The sequence below is a fragment of the Zophobas morio genome, unplaced genomic scaffold, assembly GCF_036711695.1.
Source record: "Zophobas morio isolate AGI-343-1 ecotype UQ-CSIRO unplaced genomic scaffold, CSIRO_AGI_Zmor_V1 ptg000024l, whole genome shotgun sequence".
Classification (NCBI taxonomy): domain Eukaryota; kingdom Metazoa; phylum Arthropoda; class Insecta; order Coleoptera; family Tenebrionidae; genus Zophobas; species Zophobas morio.
In genome coordinates, this window is record NW_026972129.1 from 14,511,702 (window position 1) to 14,536,150 (window position 24,449).

Below are 24,449 nucleotides of genomic sequence, written 5' to 3' on the forward strand. Positions count from 1 at the left end.
TCATTGGATAATAATCTGTTGGGCAATAAAGTCTTATTATTATTATTATTATTATTATTATTATAAGCTCTCCTTATAGTTATTTATAATCGCTGATTTCCATCTATCATTAATTACACATACGTAACGTTTTAAGGTCGAAAGTGACATTCATTTCCATCTCTTGGATGGAAAGTGACAGTTACTTTCAGCTCTTGGGTGGAAAGTGACAGATAAGTGACATATGTCACTTTCCACCCTTGAGATTGAAGTGAAGTATGTAATAGCTCACTTCCAAACTTTTAAAAAGTTTGAAAGTTTCACATTACTGACCGATTGTGAATAAACATACATACTAAAGCACAAGAAGTGTGCAGAAGCGATGTAGACATTATTCAGTTATTTACTCCTTTTCATTATTTTATGTTAACTGCTACGTATAATGATTAATGATATAATCAAAAATATTGATACGGTTTATTAAAGAAAAACTTAATTATTACTTATATTCCTTATATTATTACACCTGTGATTTTACATTTACAGTGTGGTCATAAAATAATTCATAACAGTCTTCTACACTTACAAAAGTACGAACCGTGTATGTTAATAAAAAAAATATCAACAATTATTGCATATCTAATATATTATAAAATTTTGGAATAACTTATTATTAAAACAAAAAATGAATTTTGGAGGTGAGCGTCATAAATTTGCCGCTTGTCGCACAGTGTGGATGGTAAACTAGGAACAATTTATTATCGTCTTAGCTATATTTCTGCATTGATTTATGGTCGTATTGTAAGCGTCTATCCACTTAAACACATTGTCTTCGTAGTTCACTAATAGTTCGTAAGTATGAAACGCTTCAACAATCAGTTTAAATATACCAGTTCCACGTTAATGTCTGATTTATATCTGTACACTCTAATTAATTCAATGAAAATTCTCATAACATCTCGTATTGAAATAATATAAAAATAAAAAATATATACGACTTATGGTCCGTTGCTGATTACTTACGTCAGTCTAATTCATTATTATTATCATAGGTGGTGAAAAGTTGTCAAATATTGCCTCTTACTATATTGAAAAACAATAACAGACATACAAATATCTTCCAGTCTGGCAAGTCATGGTATTACGAACTATAATAAATTCCAATCCGACTGAGCAACATGATTGTAGTAAATTCATTGTTAACAACCTTCTAAGTCAATCGACTGAATGAGTAAGAGAAGCTGCTAACAAGGTAAATGTAATGGTTTCTCTAAAGCCTACGGCTAGACTCCTAGGGAACTACTAAAATTTGGAACTATGGGCCCTGAGTTTATTGTATCAACCGATTTTTCTCGAAGTCCGATAATTAGCTCTTATCGAATTCCTGTTATTTTGTGAACATTCATGCCTCGGTTTTTTTCTTCTCATTTACCCTCAAGAAAAATTTGAAAAATTAAGTGTGTCGAATTTACTCAATAACTAGTCATTTTTCTGGCACCTAATTAGAGGTTGTACCGTTATTTAAAGTAAATTATCCCATCTAGAAGTTCCTTAGATATTTTGGTTATGAATGCCTATAAAATCAATCCCGGCGCCTCCACCATTTTTTGTTTTAAAAAATGGTTTATTTAAAGCTTCTTAAACCCGAAAACTCAATTTACACGGTACCAACCCGGAAAACGATCATGTATTACGTTTTTATTTTTCGTTTTAACGTGTTTATTATTTTCTGCACTCGTTTCTAGGTCAATTTCCAGTGGAAGACTTTCATGCTCATTATATTTGCAAATAATGCTATGAACGACCAGTAATGAATACATTTGTTAGACAGAGTACATTTCGTGAGATGTTTTACCAACTTCCGATGCTTTTCAAGGATCAAATTTAGGTCTATTATTTCTTGTACTTTTTATTAATGATCTGGTGAATTCAATTCTTCTACAATTTTCTGTAAGTGCTCAGGTCTCGAGTGAAGTATAGTGCAATTACGTGGTTTTTGGCAATTTATATTTTAAAAAATCATTTATTTTCCGATTGGTGGAGAAGATTTCGATGACAATAAATTGTTAAGTAAATTTTACCTAAACCCTTTACTAGTTAAAAATACAATCACCACTGTAAAATTTCTTCATAAACAACAATCTCGAGTATAAGCTAAGGAAGTATTGTAGTAGGATCCATTAGAGGACTAGCTAGTTTCATGTTGTCTCAATGTTTCATTTGCCTTAGAGTACGAAAAAATAAGTCGTCCATTTACGTCTGTCTGTCTGTTGTTTGTCGTCTGTGTCGATTTTTATTAGACAGATAATCTTTGAAATACCGGACCGATTGTTGTTAAATTTTATGTGTATGTTGGGAATGTTATGTAGATAGTCTAAACAAAATTTGGCGCTAATTATCTCCATGTTTCGAGACATAGTACACAATTTTATTTTTAAGATCTGTCTCGCAATATTTTATATAGAGATAAACAATGCTACGCGCTTATGTTATATAATCAATTAAATATAATTTTAATATACAGAGTGTTTATAAAAAATGTAAACTCTACAATTTACAAATTTCGGTATTTAAGTTTTTTTTATATAAGACAGTCTTCATTTTATTACTGCATGTTACTCTATTTTTTGTTGTCTTTCTTGCAATATGTCGGTGTGTCCCTTAAAAAAGTAAAAAATCTCAATAACTTATTATCAACTTAAAAAATAACTCTATTGTGATTTTCTGTGAACCCCTCCATTGTTAAAACATTTCAAGAAAATCGAAATAATTTCGTAACGTCGCATCAGAATTTCGAAAATAAACTATGCTTACAAATCCTAAGAAGATGTCAATCAGAATATTTAAAAATATATGGGGTCTTCTATTTGAAAAAACTAAGTTATGTGTTATGCCTTAAAACAGAACACTCTGTATAGTTTTAAATAATTTTTTTCTCAAGGAACTGTACAACATTAGTCTTAGACGTTTGTGGTTCTATTTCTTATAATGAGACTATTTTAAGCTCCGTTTCCACTATATGAAATTTTAGAGCATTGTCCCACTACAACTCCGTGTGGTTTTCCTTTGTTACTAATTAGTATAATCTTATATCTTGCGTTTTTATCTAGGGACCCACCCACTAGACAACTGTTACCGCACAGTAGAATGTGCTCTATTTACTCATACTTTTCCATTTATCTAAGCTCCAGTTACTTTATCTCCTTCACAAAAAATGTATTAAATGGATCCTCGTATTTTACATACTCGTATATATAACAATTTTTTTACCGTGACGCTTACATCAAACTTTTCAGTTTTAGTCGAACGCAAGGTATTCGTAATATTTTACCCTATATATATATATATATGTATTATTAATTAAGTACCTGATTTTATTTTATCGTATAAAAGATAAAATAAAACCTGTGTAGACAAAAAACAGTTTAATAATGGAAATGCCGATTTCTCACAAAATATGCAGCGATCTGCGCCGGCCGTATTTAATTTCGCATTATGTTATTTCTCTCTGTGTTTCCTCTGCCCGGTTTCATCGAGGTGTGTGTTAATCCTCGATATTTAAATCCGATATTTTTAACCCATGTATTAACCTAGTAAAATAATGCCTTAATAAACAATAATATTTAAAATTAATGTAATGTGCTCATGTTATTTTCATTTTCAAACAAAATATGTCTATTTGTATTCTGACCATGGAAAAATTTGTCGTCTTTGTGTCGTTAGTAGTGGTGAATATGGTCTAAACTTATCGAGTTCTTCAAACTAATGCTCTTCTGATTGAAAACTTTTAAACTATGGGACGCCAAACGTCACCCCCAAGTTTTTCCTTTATAAAACTTCCTAATTTCAGTTCTGACATGAGTATAGAATCTGAGAGTGATTAATATTTATAAAATACCATTTAACAATAATTAGACTTCAGCATTTAATCCCTTAAATTGATTAGTTCCTCTTTAGTTTCTGTCTCCATTCCATTTAGTTTAATCCTAGGCTCATCAATTCTGTTTTTATCTTCTAGAAAATCCTTAGTCTTCCTAATTTTTTTGCCAACTGATAACATTAACATTATTACGCTACAAATAGGGGAGAAATAAACGTCCAGAGTGGTAGATATACTTATTTAACAAAATTTTGAAATAACGTCATTATTTCTGTGGTGGGAATTGGCAGCACACACAAAATGTCTGTAATGATTCTTTTAATTTACACTCGAAGTAGAACAGATTTATTAAGTTACACACAACTTTCTTCAAACTTGAGTCAAGTAAATGTCACGTGTATGTCTACGCTACACAATTATGTATTTCGAATCTAGGTTGGCTTTGAAATAAAAATTCATGAAGTTAATAATACCAATTTTCTACGTGTTCACATTTCTATTATGTTTAAAACATCAAATAAATTAGCTTCGGAGGTTCTGAGTGTATCTGCGTCAGATAACCACCAAAAACGAGAAAAGACACACACAGAGACATAAATTACAAATTATCTATTACTTTATCATTCTGTACGTTTTTTTTTCTTTAAATCATACCACAAAACACAATTAACAGTAATAACTTATTTATAATACAAAGTAAATAATTACCATGAAAACACCAAGTAACTAGTAAGTAGTAATCTTATTTACAAGTATTATTTACATGGTTTCAACAATGTTTCAGCTCCAAGGACTGGATTTGTGTAATTAACAGCCTTTCCCCCCACTAAATAAATAATCTGCATGTTATTTGTTCCAGCTTTAACCAAATACTGGTTTAGGCATTCTCTTGATTAAAAGGATATCTGGAGCTTTACCAAAATAGAACTGTTGGGAAGTAATTTAAAATTCACCAAATGATGCCTGCGATGACAAAGGCGTAAATGTTAACTACTGTGCTGTATTTAATATAATAAACACGAAAAAATTGGTCGAAAGAGTTTACCCTCAGACATAATTATGATCCCGTATATGTTGGAATCTTTTCTCTCATAGATTTCTTTAATTGTAAGTTTTTAGAAAACAGGTGAAACAGGATATACAACATATATTAATAATATTGATTAATGCATTAAAAAATTAGTGTAAAAAAGTTACTTAGACAGAATTCTCACCACTTTGTAACACAATCAAATAAGTCCACTTTTTTTGATTCTGTTAATTTTAGTTTCTGATGCCTATATATTCAACTAAAGAATTGTACTATATTGCAAGAATTTTATGAAAAGCAGATAAACTATTTTTTTTTAATCAATAAAATTCATTGATTGGTTCATTAAATTTTTTTTTAGAAAAAATTAAAAATTAAAAATGTAATACCATGTAATTTGTGATGACGTTAACCTTCTAGATGACATGAATACATAAATTTGAATTGTTTTTTTATCATCATTGTTGCTGAGTTTAAATCATTGGTGGAAAGTTATTTCAACAGAATTTCCCTCTAAAGTACAGTCGAGTAACTACAGCTTGAAAAAAATGACAAATTTAACTTTGACAATTGCAGTGGAATATATTCTTCTACCTGTGATTTAAAGATCGAACCCATTTTTTCATTTAAACATGATGATTAATTTAAACAAAAACGAGGAATATTTATCATTTTTATTTCCTGAGCCTAAAACGAAGGAAGCGTTGTAGTATGGTTCATCCGGTGAATGGCTACTTTGAAGTTTTTTCAATGTTTTATGACCTCGTGAAATGCCAAATTTATCAAAAGTCTAAATTAAATTTGTGTTTTCTTCGGCTACAATGTACAGTGGACAGAATGTTATAAGAGCATCTTATTGCATATTTTTACGACGTAAATAACTACACAAACATATATTTCAGTATGCAATAAAACAAACTCCAAAAGGCATGTTGTTTCATATTTTTATAATAACAAAACAGTGTACAAAGCAATCGTTCTAACATGTTGAAACTTTAAATAGAGCTTTATTGGCTTCCACAAAGAAAGATCAAATAACAATAGATGCTTACACAAGCAGTATCTAGTTGGCTATTCTACATTGTTGCGTTATACGTTTTCTTTAAATTTATTAAATGTAAATAGTGTATCGAACAGCCGTCGATGTAATGTCTAAAGCCTCACAGAAAGAATCCACGGAATTCATGTGCTCATCTTATTAAACAACTACAAGTTTTTTAATAATATGGATATGTAATAGGAATAAAAATATAAAAATCAGTAAATTTATATCTATTATTCGCACACAGCGAAAACGAAAAATTAATAATTAGAACTCTAGATGTGACAAGAAAGGGTAATATTTAAGGAAAATGTTATTATATTACAAAAATACGACGTATTTTTTCTTTCTTTCTTTTAATGAAGTATTTGTTATAAAGTTTTGTATTTTTGAGAGTGTACAGTATGTAACTACAAGCTTTTGTGCACTCAGTAATAAAGTGTACATACAATATAATAAAGCACAGGAATCGGTATCTCTGTTTTTTTTTAATTGCTTCAGAACGCTATATTTAATCTCTGACATTTTTAAAACTTTATATTGGAATTAAAAAATAAATCTTTACTGAATATAATGCTCTAGCACGCATGCAGAATGAACTACGCTTCAGAAGCAAGAGAAATTTTTGTGTAAATAAATGCAGCTCAGTTTTTTGCATCAGTGTAAACAGAGAAGGAAAATTGCATACATATACTCATAAAGAGATTATGACTGAACATTTATGCAAACATTCCAGCGATTGTGATCGAACTTAGTACAAGCAGTAAAAACTAGTTATATATATTACATCGTCTCCTTTGTTGCGTTTTGACAAAAGTTAAAAATTGCTTTATCTTTTTTTAAACGAAACTAAAGTTAAACGTGTTGGGCACATTAATTCTAAAAAAAAATCCGTGGTAAATTCACTTAGAATGCTTAGTGTCAGAAATAATAGAAATTCAAATTTAGGGTACACGTTAGAGTATGTTGTGGTCACTGCAATGATCCTCGCATTGGAACGATTTATACTTAAGCTGGTTAATTGTACGGTATCAAAAAGGATTAATTTTTCTTCAAATTCACACATAATCATCGGCGTTCATACTACACATTAGATGTAAAACTCAGTTTTATGGAGAACAATTCTGATAGAATATAATATAATTGTTAACGTACATACCGTTAATTCAGCCGTAGTTACTTAAATTGCAGCCTCATCCTCACAAAAGGCAGTGAAGACAAGAGCCATCGACGACTTGAAGCTTATCCTTACGATTTTTTGACTGATTATGTCAAAATCGGTTCACGTAATTTTTTTGAAGTTATGAACACAGTAAAATTTTGAGTCTGTCGATATTTTTATCTGGATGCTTTTTTCTTATACATTTAAAGGAGGATAAAGAATACAAGAGAACCTCAATAAAAATTAAAGCCGCTGTTATTACGGCTATAAGTTAGTGTCTTTTACGCCAATAATGCTTGAACAATCTTATCAGAGATCCTGATCGATTTGTGACAAACGGCGCAGGTTGCTGAAATTTATTTAATTAAATCTCACGCTTGTAGAATGGCAATACTACGAGAAGAACGTATTGAATAATGTAATATTTTTGGTTAATTTTAATTATCGTTATGTATTTAAATTGAAAAACCTTACAAACAAAAAAAAATTGGTCGAAAGTTGTTTAAACAGAACTTTCCTCGCTCCTGAAATAAAATGATAATTTTTTTGAGTCACCCTGTATTTGTAAATCCAAAAACTTTGAACGGAATGATTAATTACAAGCACAGACTCATCATATTTTCTATATTCTAGACAGAATTTTTTTGGCAAAATATTGAGGTGACGTCATCAATTTTTTGGAAGGGATAAGCAAAAATATTTTGATGAAAAATTTATCATGTCTGTCATAACCTTAAACTACATGCAAGATTTCAACGCATTCGGTTTAGCAGATTCAAAATGAAATCACCAAATGTTGTTTTAGGTATTATTTTGATTTTTTTTTCCAAAAATTTGAACGTTTCGGGTAAAAACTCAATACGAAATCATAAACTACATGTGTAGCACTATGTTATTTGAAACCCATTTAATGTGTACAATTTTGAAGTGACGTCATCACATTATTGATGGGGACGATTAGACAAATTTTGGTTAGCGCTTTACCACCTACATGATATTCTTAATATAAATACAAAATTTGACAACAATCAGCTCAGTACTTTTGGAGATTATCTGTCTAATAAAAATCCGGGACAGCAGACGGAAGGACAGACAGACAGACGCTCGGGAAGTAAAAAGAAAAACATAATGTCAGTACATTTTTGTTGTATTTAAACATCTTTCACAGTTATAATAAAATATCTGCCAAATTTCGCTTTTAAGCGAACGAGTCAGTCTGAAAGAATTCAGGGTATTAAAACAATGTTTTATACAACTAAATGAACAGAAAAGGAGAAATATTTTTATACTCCATTAGCCAACGAATAACAATCCAGGGACGAAACTTCTGTGTGCTCGTTAAAATTTCTTGGATTAAGATTCTGTTACAACAGCGTTTTAAATGAACAACCGAATTAATAAAATGTTAATATTATTACACTGGTTAAGTGATTACACATATTAAGCCTTAGAATCATATGCCATATACGATTATGTATAGATCTTTCTTCGATTATAAGTTGACTTTTTAGCTCCCATAACTTAACTTAATTAGACGCAACAAATAAATTGAATTAAATTTTATTTTATCGAGGTTGACCTTTTTATCTCGCTTTTAATATAATTTAACTTAATAAGACGCAAATTAATGACTTGAATTAAATTTTGTTTTATCGTGGAACCTTTTTCAAGAAATACAGTCCTTAAATTTTTTTTATCTTTCTTCACATTTATGACGAGTTATTAAATCACCGAAATTGAGTGCTTTAATAGAAATCGTATAATTTATGCTTATAAATGTCAGAAGATCGAAATTATATTGATAATTATAATTAAATTTTAATTTAATTTGTCTTAACTTTAAATGCGTCTAGACACTTAGATCAATGGCAGGTAAAGTAACTCTCATCTAACTGCACTTGTGAAGCTCTGGAGCATCCGAACAAGTTTAGCTTTAGGCACTGCTCGGCCCAAACATATTGGGTGCTATTTTGCAATTTTTGGTATTTCGAGGAGCGTAAGTTTGTCTTAAGATTCACATATTGTTAATAATTATTTATTATTGAAACAATTTAAACTTCAATTGTTACAATCTGATATTTGCCGTATCAACCAAGACAAAATTTTGAAAATATAAAAAAATTAAATGTTTGTTTTAAAATGGAAAAAAGGAAAAAAATAATGTAAACTAAACGTTTCACAAGATATTTTAGAGCACCCTGCAAAACTGGTCTTCGTTCTTTAGAAACTTGTTGTTTACTTGTTTTTAAACATTACATGATAATTAATATATTTACCTAGCCTTAAAAAATAATTCACTTTTTTATAAACATTTTGCTAAATTAATGTCCACAATACAAAATTTCATATATTTAAAAAAAAAGAGGAGAAAAAAGTGCTTGAACTTGGTACAATCTTCGAGAAAGATTATTTTTAATAAATGATTGCATCTTACCTAATCTTCCTTCTCCCAAACGTTTATACTCCTCTAGAGAAATAACTTTTCTGTTGACTGTGATAATAAGATTTTTCCATCAACTGATTATCTAGATATTAAAGTTATAAAGTTTGGCTGTTTGAAATTCGTTTAGGTATAACCGGATAACTTAGACTTGAAGCCTCCTTGCCGATACTATCTACAAATAAAAGTGTATTGAGCTGCTGAAAGTCGATTAACCATGCTTTTGTTGTCTTTAATTAAATTATATATTCGAGTACTTAAAAAGAATTTGACTGCCATAAATTATGTAGTAATTGCCACCAAATTACGCTGCAATGTTTTCTTTTTTTTTGTGGAAACGTATTTTGGCAGCTGACCTTGAACCGTCATTGTTCGCAGCTGGAGTGTTCTGGAAACTTTAGCGTCACTTTTACAACGCGTCTTATATTTCTACTCTCATTATTGAGAAAAAACATTACCTCACAGCTTGAATATAGCACGTAGGGGAACTAGGGGCTTGTTGTAACAGGGGTAAGTTGTAACACTAAATTTTTACCCCCAATTTAAACTCTTTAACGTCAGGTTTTTTACTGAATTTAATTCTTGCACCATAAGACATCATGTCATCACAACCACTGTTCCTTGAGCCAGCGCAGTGAGTGGATGTGTGCACGTGTTTCGTTTTGGCCAAGTAATGTAAAATATTGCTTTAGTAAAATTTGGTTTTTCGTATCAGTTATTAATTAATTTAAAACTTTTAGTTTTGCATGTAGCTCAAAAATTATTCAGCTTTGATACTCCTTACACATTTTGACACTAAGCCACATAATTTTCTCGAAATGTAATTAAATGTAGAAAATTGTGCTACGGGGCATGTTGTAACAATAGCTTTGGGGCAAGTTGTAACATGTTACAACTTATCCCAAATTCACTTCTACAAATCTCGTACATAGCATACGAAAAGAGAGCCAAAATTTTGACCTATGGCATATATCACCTTCCAGATATATTAAGAAAAAGGAAGACAACACTCAAATTTTTAATGTTAACTCTTTTTCTAAAAGTTTATTTCAGTTTTACTGAAAAAAAATTATTTATAATGAAGTGCGGTGTTGATTTTTGAAAAATAAAGTCTAAATATGTATCAACATCAGCTTTATTTTTACTGGTACTACCTGTCTCATGGCTGTTACAACTAGCCCCAACCACGGGGCAAGTTGTAACAATGCACTTTTTTTAAGAAAATGCCTGGTGTGAAGTGAAGATGAGCAATGTTGACCTTTTGCCTGTTCAGTCCAATAGAGGAATAGTTAGACTACCGATAGATATTTTTATAATGGTCAAACAGCTAATAGATACCAAATTATATTCGTTTTTCTAAAAACTGTTACAACAAGCCCCTCGTTCCCCTACTACAACCCATAAAAAATCGTTTGTATAATAAGTTTTTTCAATCAATTCAATCCATAAAATGTGATGGAAAACATTTTGTTAACTTTACCATATCGGTTAAATGTTAATTACATAAGGTGTTTTAAACCAAGTGTGTGTTATATGGTGCAACATTAGATAATCTTCTCAAAGTACTTATTTTCGATAATAACTTATTTGTCTGATTTACTCTATAGATATCATTGTTTTGATTTTCTCTGAAGTTATTTCCTTTATACGAGAAAAGTTTATACTAGATTACTGTAAAAGATATTAGACCTGTCCTTAAGCAACTGATGGACGGTTATACATACAAAATACAATTAAAACTTTGTTGAAAACTGAATTATTTTAAGTTCACCTTCTTTTGTAAATTTCTCACCTATACAATTATAACTGTTCAATAACGCGAAGGGAAATCGGTATTCTGTTATAAGTCAAATGAGTCAAAGTAATGCAGTCCCCTTTGATTCCATTCATTTCATTCATGCTTTAGACTGTGCCTCTTTTAATGTTCCACTTGGTCCAATATTTAATATTCTGGGATTCTTTTGTGTTATGATTTATATCACTGCTACATATTTTTTAGCCCATTGTAAGTGTTTTCAGACACTTCAGTTTCCCTCTCTTTTCCGCTTGAGTTTCCAGAAATAATCGCGCTAGTTTTAACCCCATTAGTAAATCATCCCCATCACTAAAATGAAATATCTCAACAAACAATTCAAGAGAACTTGTTTAGATCTAACTGTTAACATTTAGACATATAACATCGCGTTTGTCCTTCCATATTTACAAATTTGTATACATAACGGTTTTAATTTAATCACATAAATTCTTGTGGTTATGAAATTCTCTAAACACGTACTGTAGATATTATATTTTGCAATTTTTGGAGTGGCTTTTCTTTTTATTCCCCCCTCTCTTACTCTCCTGTTCTTTATTTACCATTAGAAATCATTTATTTACATATCTGTATTTTTTATTGTAATTGTACCAATTAGATTTACAATTTCATGTTATCCCGGCGCATCCACCAAAAATGAAAAAGGCAAGTATTTGCTTTTGTTAAATTTAACATGACATGCCATTAGAAGTTCCTTAATATTAATAACTACATTAGGTATAATGTTGTTTTCGAAGAAAATCCTTTGCAGTTACTTTATTTTAAATTTAATTAAAAATAGACTATGCTTTACTTACATTGTAAAAAGTTATTTTTTGATTATTACGTTTAGGCGTAAAAATAATAATCAAAATATTTAATAAATCTTTACTGAAAAATTCACTATGAAATGTGATTATTTCCTAAAGTGCGACAGGAATGAATACGTGTTCTATAGTTAATAGCAGATTATATTAATGAAGAAATTAAAAGAGGTGAGATTAGTAACGAAGCCAGCCCTTATCACATTCCCATTACACCTTATTATAAAAGTCGATAACAATTAACCTCTTTGGCGTATACAAAAATCTCTCTTCTGGAATCTGGCGTTGATAACGCTGTGCAGCCAGTATTTTAATACTCCTACGAGGACTGTATGATAACTACCCGTGTTTGAGGACTGTGGGTACCACTGACCCAAAATTTGTATGCCATGGTCTAGTGCCATCTTTCAAACGAGGCTTGTCAAAATTTCAGTCAAATTACACTTATTGAAACTTGACAATTTTGTGTTTTTTGCAAAAATGAAAAAAGAGCAGTATAGATCTGTGATTCGATTTCTTTTTTTGGATGAGAAAACGTGTGAAGAAATCAAAATCAAGTTGCAGGCAGTTTATAAGGACCAAGCACCTTCGATGACTACCATCAGATACTGGTTCAACGAATTCAAACGTGGCAGAACATCAGTTTTGGATGAAGAGCGCCCAGATCGTCCGATTAAAGTAACTACTGAGGAAATGGTCAACAAAATCCACGATATTGTCTTAGCAGACCGTCAGGTGAAGATCAGAGAGATTGCTGAGATTGCAAACATCTCAACCGAACGTGTGCACAACATTCTTCAAGAAAAACTGGGCATCAGAAGGCTATCGGCAAGATGGGTGCCGCGTTTGCTCACAGTGGAGCAAAAACGGAATTGCGTTACAACTTCGGAACATTGCTTGAATATGTTTAAGCACAATTCGAAGGAGTTTCGAAGGCGTTACGTGAGTGTTGACGAAACGTGGATACACCACTAACTCCAGAGACCAAAGAACAGTCAAAACAAGGGACCCTACCCGGCGAACGTGCGCCAAAGAAAGCGAAGACGGTTTTTTCGGCCGGAAAAGTTATGGCTACTGTTTTTTTGGGATTTGCATGGCATCATTTTCATAGACTATTTGGAAAATGGCAAAACAATCACAGGGCAGTACTATGCTAGCCCATTGAGCCGATTTAATGCTGAATTAAAGATAAAACGGCCTCATTTGTCGAAAAAAAAGTTGTGTTTCACCATGATAACGCACCGGCTCACACGTCTGCAATTGCCACGGAAAAACTGGTTGAATTACGCTATGAATTACTGCTGCATCCTCCCTATTCGCCAGATTTAGCACCCTGTGACTTTTATCTATCTCCAAATCTAAAAAAATGGCTTGGAGGAAGGCGGTTTACTTCAAACGGCGAAGTAATCAATGAAACAGAGGCTTATTTTGCAGAGTTTGATAAATCATATTTTTTGAATGGGTTAAAAAAGTTAGAATATCGCTGGTCTAGGTGTATAGAGTTGAAAGGAGACTAGGTTGAGCAATAAATATACAGAATTAAAAAAAAAATGATTTCTCTTTCTTAAAACGGGTACTTATCAAACAGTCCTCGTATAATGCATGCAAAATATAATCCTAAAGGTCAAAAAAAGAGCAAACAAAGGAAGAAAGGAGTACAAAAATCAAAAATTTAACAATCTACGTATTCGACCAAAGTTTACGTCCAAAATTCTAGTTCTAGGTATTACAAGTGTGAAGGAAACTATTTATTATTATTATTATTATTATTGATGTCATAGAGCAGAGGCAAGAGCCTATTATGCTCGACTCGAGGAACCCTGTACTGGGAGCTGAAATTCACTACCATCTCTATTAAGGGGGTGCTCGAACGACGGCTGGAACATTAATATATTTATATATACTTTTTTTTTTTATTTAAAGATCAGTCAGGTGGTTATAAAGTTTATTTTTAAAGGAGGCAGTGCTACTTGACTCGATGAGATCTGAATCCAAACTGTTCCATACGTTGAAAACTCTGTTCGATAAGAAATTTTGACGCCACCTGGTCTTGTATTTTTGGTGATGCAACTTCATTGAGTGGCCGCGAAGATGAGAGGCAGCAGATAATTCAAAAATATTTGAAAGATCAATACCAAATTGATGCGTAAGAATGTTGTAGGTGCACACAAGATCATTAATGATACGACGCTTTTCCAAAGATGGAAGTTTAAGTAAAGAAAGTCTTACATCGTAAGGTTTATCCTTTAAAGTTTGCACAGTTTTTAAATAACGACGTTGCACTTTTTCTAGTAATTCTTTGTTTCCAATTAAGCTCGGTGACCAGACTACACTTGCATACTCTAAAATGGGACGTATGTAGGAGACAAGTAAAGTTTTGGATAATTCTTCCGTTGGACTTACAAATGCTTTTTGTATTAGATACTTGACTGTATTGGCTTTTTTAACTACAAGGTTGACATGTTCGGAGAAGGATAAATTGTTGTCTAATAGTACGCCTAGGTCCTTGATCTGATTAACGGATTGTAAGACATGGTTATCAAGAGTGTACGGTATGCTTGGGTTATCTTTGCCCAGACGGAAAACGACACATTTTTTGTTGTTCAAGGGCATTAACCAAGTGGACGTCCAGTTCTGAGCTGTAAGCAAATCGCTTTGAATTATTTGGGAGGATGTTAATGGGTTGTTAAACAGTCTGCCGTCATCGGCGTAAAAAGCATGAGGTGATTTTAACAAAGACAGAAGGTCGGATATGTGCACAAGAAACAGTATCGGGCCCAACACCGATCCTTGAGGGACACCTGAAAGCACTTCCCGGTTGGATGAATAACAAGAACCCACTCTTACTCTAAAGCTACGTCCTCTCAGAAAAGCTTGAATCCACTGGAGTAAGAGACCTCTGATTCCGACATTATCTAACTTTCGTAACAGCCGACGATGAGGAACGCGATCAAAAGCCTTTTCAAAATCTAAGTAAATAATATCGACCGGTTTATTTTGATCCAAAGATATCGTCCACGTGTTAAGGCACTGAAGCAAGCAAGTAACGGTAGATCTTCCAGGTAGGAACCCATGTTGGTTAGCAGAAAGTATGCTTTGATCGTTTAAAAATCGAAACATTTGATTCCATATGATTCTCTCCATAACTTTGCTGCATATGGAAGTAAGGCTGATAGGTCTATAATTTTCAGCTTTCGTTTTATCACCTTTCTTATATATGGGTGTGATTAGTGCTTGGAGCCATATAGGGGGAAGAACTGAGTTCTGAAACGAAAGAGTCATAATGTGAGATAAAGGACCAGCAATCCAACTAGCACATTTTTTGAGTATAAGAGGAGATAAACCATCAGGTCCTGGCGAACTTTTTTCAGAAATTTTGATTAACTCTGCAAGAACCAGTTCTTCAATAAAATCAATATTAGAAAGAAACAGTTCTTTATGGGGTGATAAACAAGGAGGTAGATTGGTATGAGGTTCGGAGGTGAACACACTTTGGAAGAAGTCAGCCAAGAGATTGGCCGATTGATGTTCATTAGCCGCAAGTGTGTTGTCGTTTTTGCACATAATTGGAACTGAGACTTTGGATAACATCTTTCCACGAACAAATTTGTATACCGCTTTAGGACCTCTTTTTGTAACGTTTAGTTCATACTTATATTTTGCAGACCGTATATCACTTTTTAACTTATTAGAAAAAACTCGATGTTGATCGTAGTCATATTGAGAGCCAGAAACCTTAAATTTGTTCCACAACATTTTTTTTATTTTAGCTTGTTTTAGAAGCAGGTGGTCGGTAGATACATACCAATGAAAAGCTTTGGCAGCTGGATACACAGGTGACGCGTATCAGTTCTATTTTGCCGTAGTTTTTACTGCAGCTCGTAACTGAAAACTGTTTGAAAAGTGATCTATTTAACAAGATACAGACTCCTCCTCCACGTGAGGAACGATCCGTACGATAGAAGATGTAGTCGTTTAAACCAATCAAAGAGTCTGGGACAACGGGAGACAGCCATGTTTCAGTTAGTAGAACACAGGCAGGATTTTTTTCTTGTATATATAGAGTAAGAGGGTCAAGTTTGGCTAATAAAGATGTAATGTTTGTGTACATCACCGAATATTGCGCGATTATGTTTCGATCGTGATACGATGTTTCGACATGGCCAGAAGACCTGCGTACTGGTTGCTATGTTGAAAAAATATCAGCTTTAAGTTTCTCAAGAGCTGATTTGTAAACGGGACAGGAATTATCCCAGACCGCGTGATTTGTGTCAAATTATTTGCCTTCTTTGATAGACATTCGAATGCAGTTTATACATTTCAGGTTTTCGGCTACGCAGGCACTTAATTCATGCTCAGAACTGCATTTTGGACAGGAAAGTTTCTCCTTGCACACGCGGGACGAATGGCCGAAATTGTTGCAATTGAAACAGCGGTTAGCATCTAGTCCGTCAAAAACTATACAGTAATCGTACCCGATAAAGAGTCCGCCAGCTGCCATTAATCTGTCGTAAGATTTTTTATCTACTTGCAGTAGAGCCTGGTACGTAGACCGTTTTTTCTTCGTTGCCCAGAATTTAAAAATTTTGCAAGAGGACGAAACGTTGAAAATGGAATTATTAACTGACTTCATATAATCGGCAAGTTCGACCCATTCATCTTCTTCATATTTTTGAGAGAATCCGACAATCCTGACACGAGGAGATATACCGTTTAATTCACGTATTACGTAACTATTAGCTAGGTTTTCTTGAGCCAACTGTTTGAATCTCAAGTTTTGATCCGAAGATAGACAACTGACCAACATACCGCCGTTTTTTGTACTTTTCACTTTTGCAATCTGGATTTTTTCATTAGCAGGATCGATAGAAGAAGCAATGTCGGCTTTCGTTTGGGCGAAGTTTTGTTCGGGATTCTTAGGTTCAATTATGACTGCTGGTTTCGTTTTGTTTTTTAATATCGAGGAGAATGAAGTTACGGGTTCCGGCTCTATGAATGTGTCTTTTATCTGACGTTCGGCGTTCTTAATCAGATCAGTCTTTAAGTCGGAGAAAACTTCTTTCAGATTGCTAACCATTTCCTCGAATTTTCTCCCGAGAAAAACATTCAGAGAATCCGAATCAAAACTAACACATTTTTTTAAACAATCCGAACATTTCCAGTTGAGACCTGGAACAGATTCCAGCTGCTCTTGAAGGCTTTCCGGTACATCTACACATTTAAAGTGAAAACGCTTTTCACATGTACCTGAGCAGGATAAATAGCCTGAAGATGGACGGGTTTTGATAGCGCTATGACATTTACCGCAAATAGGTAACATGGTCGATTTGAAAGAATTGTCGAAATGTCGGAAATTAAGAAAAAGTATATATATATTTTTTTTTTGGCAAACGATTGAGGGTCAGCGGGCCGCCTACAAAAACGAAGGCCGACCGCTGGCCGAACGAACACCAAAAAACAACTGCGGCTTGGTTGATAACGACAACACCGAAAGGAGATACACGATAAGTTTGTAATTAAATGGAAAGATCTCACCAGATTGGGATGAGGTGTGGATCACCGAATATTATAATCCAGGCAAAGTGATAACTCTCCCTGAATATGCACTTTTGTTAAGTATAAATTCAAGATAAACTTCGAAAAACACTCGGAAACTCGGAGCACGACGTGAACACCGCACCGTGAGCTCGCTATCCAACTTCAAATTGTCAACTACCTAAGAACACAAAGTATATTCTCTAGAATCCTTAGTCACATTTAAAAAGTTTGTTTTAAACGAGTAAACAGAAGTAACAAATTTGGCCCAGTATCAACCCACCAGGTGAAAGCTGAGAGATAAGTACGTAATTTCTCTGAACGTTAGTGGGAAATGGATTACAATTGAAATTGATTTGGGTATTGCTGTCACGGTTATGTCAAAGTTACAATAATTGAAAAAGATGTTTCCAAGTACGGTCCTGGACAGTGAATTTCGTCCACCCAATTTCTTTCACAAAAAAAACTCTAAATTAGCCCTTAGATCTTTCTAACCTTTTTTTGTCATTTTGACATCAAGGGGCAAACATTTTTTTATACGATAACTAACACTAGTCCGCGGTAAGCCCAAAAGTGTAGCGACATCCCGTCTTGGAAAAGGGATATTAGTTTACCTTCATTAAAATAACTAATCGATGGCAGGTTCGAAGCTAAATTAAATTTGACAATACTTACGTCAGTCATCATGACAATAAAGCACCGACTACAGTGAATTTTTGTGAATTCGCGTGAATTGTGTGGACGAAATTCACTGTCCGCGACTGTACGATCGTCACAAAATTATATAGGATATGCAAATGCTGTTGTTAGTTACAAAGGTCGACAACATAATTTGAACACTTACCTTACACATACAAATAAAGGACCTTTACTTGGTCGAGAGTGGATTAGATAATTAAATTTGTTAAAATTAGACGTTACCTACAATTCACGTTCACAAATAAATAGTTTCTCGGGTACAAATCGTGTCGGAAAAGTACAATTTAATTACGGAGACGAAATTAGCAAAGATACAGTTGATGTTAAAGCTCATCTAATTCCACCTAAACTTAAGCAGTTAGTAGAAAATGAAGTAGACAAGTTAGTTGAGGAAGAATTTTTTTTAAATCAATACATCAGATTGGGCTACACCCATTGTTCCAATTTTAAAAAGTTAGAATTTGTGGAGATTTTAAAGTTACATTAACTCCACACTAGTTAGTAGATGAAACCCACTGCCTTCAAACTGATGAGTTATTTGTTACCGTGGCAGGGGAAAGATATTTACAAAAAATGATTTAAAACAAGCTTATTTACAATTAGAAATTAGGCCGGAAGATCAGGTTTTACTCACAATTAAAATTCATAAAGGACTATTTCAGTGTACAAAATTATTATTCGAAGTTGTTAGTGGTCTAGCTTTTTGCCAAAGAGAAATGAAGAATATTTTAAACGGCATTCCCGATCTTTCAGTTTTTCGAGATGATATTGCAATTATAGGTCCTAATGATCTGGTGCCTTTAAACAGAGTAATAGGAGCAAGTTAGAAAAAATTAGTACAATATAAAAATTAACACAAATAAATGTGAATTTTTCAAAAATGAAATAAATTATTGTGAATATAAGATTAATGCAAATGGGAAACACAAAATCAATGTAATCGAGGACATGCCTAGGCCTTAGAATAAAAATAAATTGCGTTCTTTTATTGAAATGATTAATTACTACGAAAAATTTATAAAAATCATAAGTATAATTCTATATTCTTTAAATTATTATGATAAAATAATGCACAAAATTCATAAAAAGCGCAGGATTTGTTTTTGATTGCATTATTTAATGAAGCTTATTTTTCTGCATATGAAAATGTTGTTTGATGTATGGACTGCATAACAAAAAAAAAAAAAATGAGAAAAGTAATAACAACAAAGTAAACTTGATTTTAATGATAAATATCAAATAAACACAACGATACGTTAGAGTAAAAATGTATGCTATAGAAATTGTTGAAACTGTTCTTCATTCACTATCTGACACAAACCCAGACGATGGTAGACCTGATGGAATTTCCAATATTCTGGGTACTTATACGAGTCATTTCATGAAGAATTCGTGCTTTCAAGTCGTCTAAATTATCGGTTCTGTTCACGTAAACACGACTTTTTAAATATTCCCATAAAAAAAAATCAATGGGTGTCAGATCTGGAGACCTAGGTGGTCATTCTGTTGGTCCATGTCTTCCAAACCACAGTCCACCAAATGGATTATCCAAAAAACCCTTACATTTACGCCGTAATGTGATGCTGCCCCATCCCGTGGATTTTCTAGATGAGGAAACGTGGCAATTAGATCCGGAAGCACTGTGGTTCTAGGATCATCTAAATATCGATCTGCTGTTAAATTTCCGTGAAAAAAGTAGGGGTCAATGAATTTTCTGTTTATTATTCCCTCCCAAACATTATTTTTTTGGGGACATTGGGTGTGTGCCGCTTGAACTCAATGAGGTTGTTTTCGAGCCCAGTATCGATTTATGGTACCATTTAAGTAAAATGTTGCTTCATCCGAAAATACGACACTATTTAAAAAATTGGGATTGTCCTTACAATGTCTCATGAAGCTTTCATAAAATTCCAATCGTCTGTCAAGACCATCTGCAGATAGTTCATGGATGAGTTGAACTGAATGCAATTTCTCTTTTTTAAAAACTTTACCACAAACGTCTGGCTAACATTTTCTTTTAAAGCCATTTCCGCCGTTGTTACATAACCTAGCATCATTAGAATTTATATATTATACGTTCTTTTTCGGTTAAACACGCAAACAACATATTTGTTTACAAGTCACAAACTACCGGATTACATATAGCCAAGAAGTATTCATTATTTTATTAAACCAACTTAAGAAATTGACAAAAGCGATGATTCTCTTTGACCGATTTTTGTTTTAATTGTTAGTAATTTGGATTTAATTTCGTTTCATGTTCGTATCATGTTTATTTCTTTTGTTATTAATTTTCTCCATTTTTTCTGTTAAGCAACCCTTACATCAAGCTACATTTTCATATGTAGAAAAATAAGCCTTATCAAATAATCCGATCAAAATTATAGGGTCTCATTTAAAAAAATTATTTTATCATAAAAACGTAATATGTAATTTGAAAAATTTCGAAACAAATTTTTACTAAAAAAAAGGATGGAGCTTTATCCTTGATTTGATGTACACTTGTGAGCAAATTGTTTGATCGTATATTACTAGAGAGCGGATTTCTGTCGGGCTAGGCAAGGCCAAACTCGGTACGGCTCGTACGGGATGCGAATTTATTGCGGTTGCGGACTGCACTTCGTTTATTTGAGATTAGAATAACGCTGTTTCGTTGCACTCTGCTGTTAATTCCCGTTCTCATTTACTTAGCCGTTTGATTAATAAATCGTTAATTATAGTTATGGAATTAGTACTGATTAAATTCAGTGATTATCTATCACCCGCTACTGAGTCCCGGCGATCCAGCGCGTCACCACCTATAATCGTGACGTAGCCCGACAAAAATCCGCTGTCTATATATTACACATACTTCGTCCTTAATACTTAAATCGCATGTATTCTTATAGGTGTGATCACACATCACGAAAGTAAGTCTTAATAATAGAGTGAGATAAAATATTCTAAAATTTTATTTACAAGTGAACGGAATTAAAGCGCTTGAAATTAAGTTTGCATAGTTCTAAAAAATACAAAGAAAACGCTAAACATAAACAAACACAGATCCAAGAACCGCTTGATAGCAGAAACACTCGCCTTAGTAAAAGCGCACTGGTGTTATACTACCCTTATTTCCGTGTAAAATCCGTTGGATGTACAAAAAGAAAGCGGCAGATAAAACAACCGGTTTCTTTAAGACAAAACCCCTTGTCAATTTGTGTATGTATCTTAATTAGTAAGAAACAGGATAAAAAATTAATACAATATTATTTTTTAGACTTGGAACTTCGAATTTGTATAATCCACTTCAACGAGAAACCTATCTTTAGTTTTTAATATTTCTTAGATTTGTTACCAACTATTTTACGAAACAAAAGTCTATTATATATTTTATGTATGAGTTGATATTTTTTATTTCATGTTTTAGAGGATTTAGTTAATATAACCTCTGAATTATGAAATTACACAATGAAATTTTATTCTACACAGGTAATTTTCATTGATTATGAATATTATGATTTAGTTACAACTCACTGATTGCCCATTATGTCCTTAATTTAATCTGTTGTTGTACACAGATGTATATTGTAGTGTGTGTTTTGTTAAAATTTAACTATACGCGTCCTGGTTAATTTCAAATTATTCACAAAATTGTATTCTGTTTGTGTTTAAATGTGACTTAAAATACATATTTTTTAATCAATATCAGTTTTTATCTCAATAGAAAAAAAAATTAATTTAAGTCGCTATATTTAGCAATTTTGACAAATCTTTTTTTTTTTAAGAAAATTTAATAGGTATTATTAAGAATTCTGCCGGTAAAGAAATGTATCAAATAAACTCGCTCTTCTCTCTTTTGTTGTTTCACGTCTTTCCAAACATTATTAAAGCTTCAGAGAACAGTTTTCAATTTCTTCGCTAGTCATGTGTTGGATAATACAAATAAAATTATCAAAATACAAATCTTAATGAAAAATGTTGTTGGAGAAATGATAAAACTCACTTGCGTTAAAAAAATAATGTGTTTGGCAAATTTATTTTTAAGGACGCCACAATTTTCTTCTTAAATATTATTAAAACCACTTTTTCTATAATATGCCGAATGTTATTCTTTCAACTGTCAGCTACACTATAATTACAAGATGTAATAGTGTTATTTTAAAATTTTGCTAAATAATGTGCTTCTATGTCTTTTACGCTAGTGACCGTCATTTTAAGTAATGTACATGTCGGTTTCTTGGAAAAAAATTAAATTTTGCAAGGAAACAAAAAAAATTGTAGTTAAAGCTGCTAGTATACCACTTGTTAATCATAGTAGAAAATGAAAAATAGTGGATAAATTGCATGTATTCGATATTTGTAAATAAAAAGTATCTATTTGGTATTCAAGTGGTTAATCGATTAGCACTGAACGAATTTGCATAACTCAAAATAAACACTGAATACGTAAAGAATTTTCACGGTGAAATTATTAACGATTCAAAGGGTTAGTTTTTTGTTTTAATATTTGTAAAAGTTAGATTAGTTCACGGAAGTTCTTTGAGTTATTTTAACAGCTCGTAACTTTGAAAATGATAATAAATTTTTGATTAAAAGTTATTTGGAGAATAACTAATTTCACGATCTAAATTCCGGCTAACCTCGTCGTAAAAGTAAACGATAACTCTTGAGTCGCTGTTACTCCACAAAAGAGCTTAAAGAGTTAAAATGATTGATTTATTAATTTGACCAAACACAATTTTAATCGATAATGTTACAAAAGTAGCATCAGTAATCGATTCACAGTTACATTAAAAATAAAAGTCTAGTAACTTGCCCCTTTAATGAAACAGTGCGAAAATAGCTAATGACTATTAAACATCAGTGCAAATTTCATGCTTACCATAAGCGCTCTCTGTTGTATATACTGAAGCAATTAAAGCTTTGAAGTTGGTAGCATAAAGTCAGCCACTTGAAAGTGTTACAAACTTTCGTCAAACCAATTTACACATTTTCATCGCTAAATATATCGCGCGGTTTCTATTAAGGTGATGTAGAAAACATCGTGGATGTAGTTATCTGTTAGTTGTACACACGTAAATTTAAATAAATGGCAATAGCCAATAGCAAGGTGATTTTATATTAAAAAGAAAAGTTGTAGATGCTTCAAAAACGTTCACAACAACTTGTACCTCTTCTTTATCTTTATTTGGTTTTTATACTTAACGCAAGAATACTATTAATATTATAATATTTTGTTTACAGATCTATTTAAATGTTTGTTGAGTGGTGAATCCAATAGACAAAATTATCACTACTTGAATACCGAAAATCAACATTTCGGCTTACAAGAACGTATCCAGTATGAAAATACCAAGAGCTAAAAAATCTTTCAAATTTTCCACCGGTACTTAAATTTCATTGTAACAAAATTTTAATTCAACAGGTTTTAATGAAGTTCTGTTGACCATGACAGTAATTAATTGTTTCCCTGGTGGAAACAAAACAACGCAAATAAATTTAGGCAATTAATAAATTAAATGAAAAAGGAAAATGAATGAGACACACGGAATGCATTTACTGATGTGAAAATGAAAAATACAATTTGAAGAGTTATTAAATGCGGCTGAAAGAACACCGTTTTATGAATTGTGAATGATTTTTTCAACGATATTATTAATATTCTTGGATTCTAATATTTTGTTTTCTATAGATCTCTACTGAATAAGGATTTTTTCAAGGACTTCATATTTACCCCAGTCTTTGCCAAGGAAGTGGTAGTGATCCTTTTGAATGCAAGTTTCATATCTAATACACGATTATCCAAATTAAGATCGATGGCAATTCTTGAAAGTTTTTTAGTCATGCTTATTCATTACAATAACAACTTGATGACGTATTTATTATTCCTACAAATATTACAAAAAGTGTTAGGAAGAAATATTTGATGGTTTTAGATTGACATATTTTATCCCCACCAATAATGCGATGGGGTTTTAGATTGTATAAAATAACAGTGTAGTGTAGTTTATGAACTGTGTTGTTTTTTTTACCCAAGTCATCCATTAAAAAAAATCAAAAACATTTTGCAGTCTAAAGTTATCATAA

At 32.3% G+C, this 24,449-nt stretch overlaps 2 protein-coding genes across 2 annotated transcripts in view; both read left to right on the forward strand.

Moving 5' to 3' along the window:
• The window catches only part of LOC135135112 (probable G-protein coupled receptor 21), an 86,830-nt gene that overhangs the window by 38,391 nt on the left and 23,990 nt on the right, over positions 1 to 24,449 (forward strand). The window lies entirely within an intron of this gene.
• On the forward strand, positions 12,630 to 13,124 carry LOC135135612 (uncharacterized). Its single transcript, XM_064064705.1, has one exon. It carries the CDS (start codon positions 12,630 to 12,632, stop codon positions 13,122 to 13,124), a length of 495 nt encoding a protein of 164 aa, XP_063920775.1.

Excerpts from the sequence above, each read along its gene's own strand:
- LOC135135612 (XM_064064705.1), top strand. The coding sequence starts at position 12,630 with ATGAAAAAAGAGCAGTATAGATCTGTGATTCGATTTCTTTTTTTGGAT.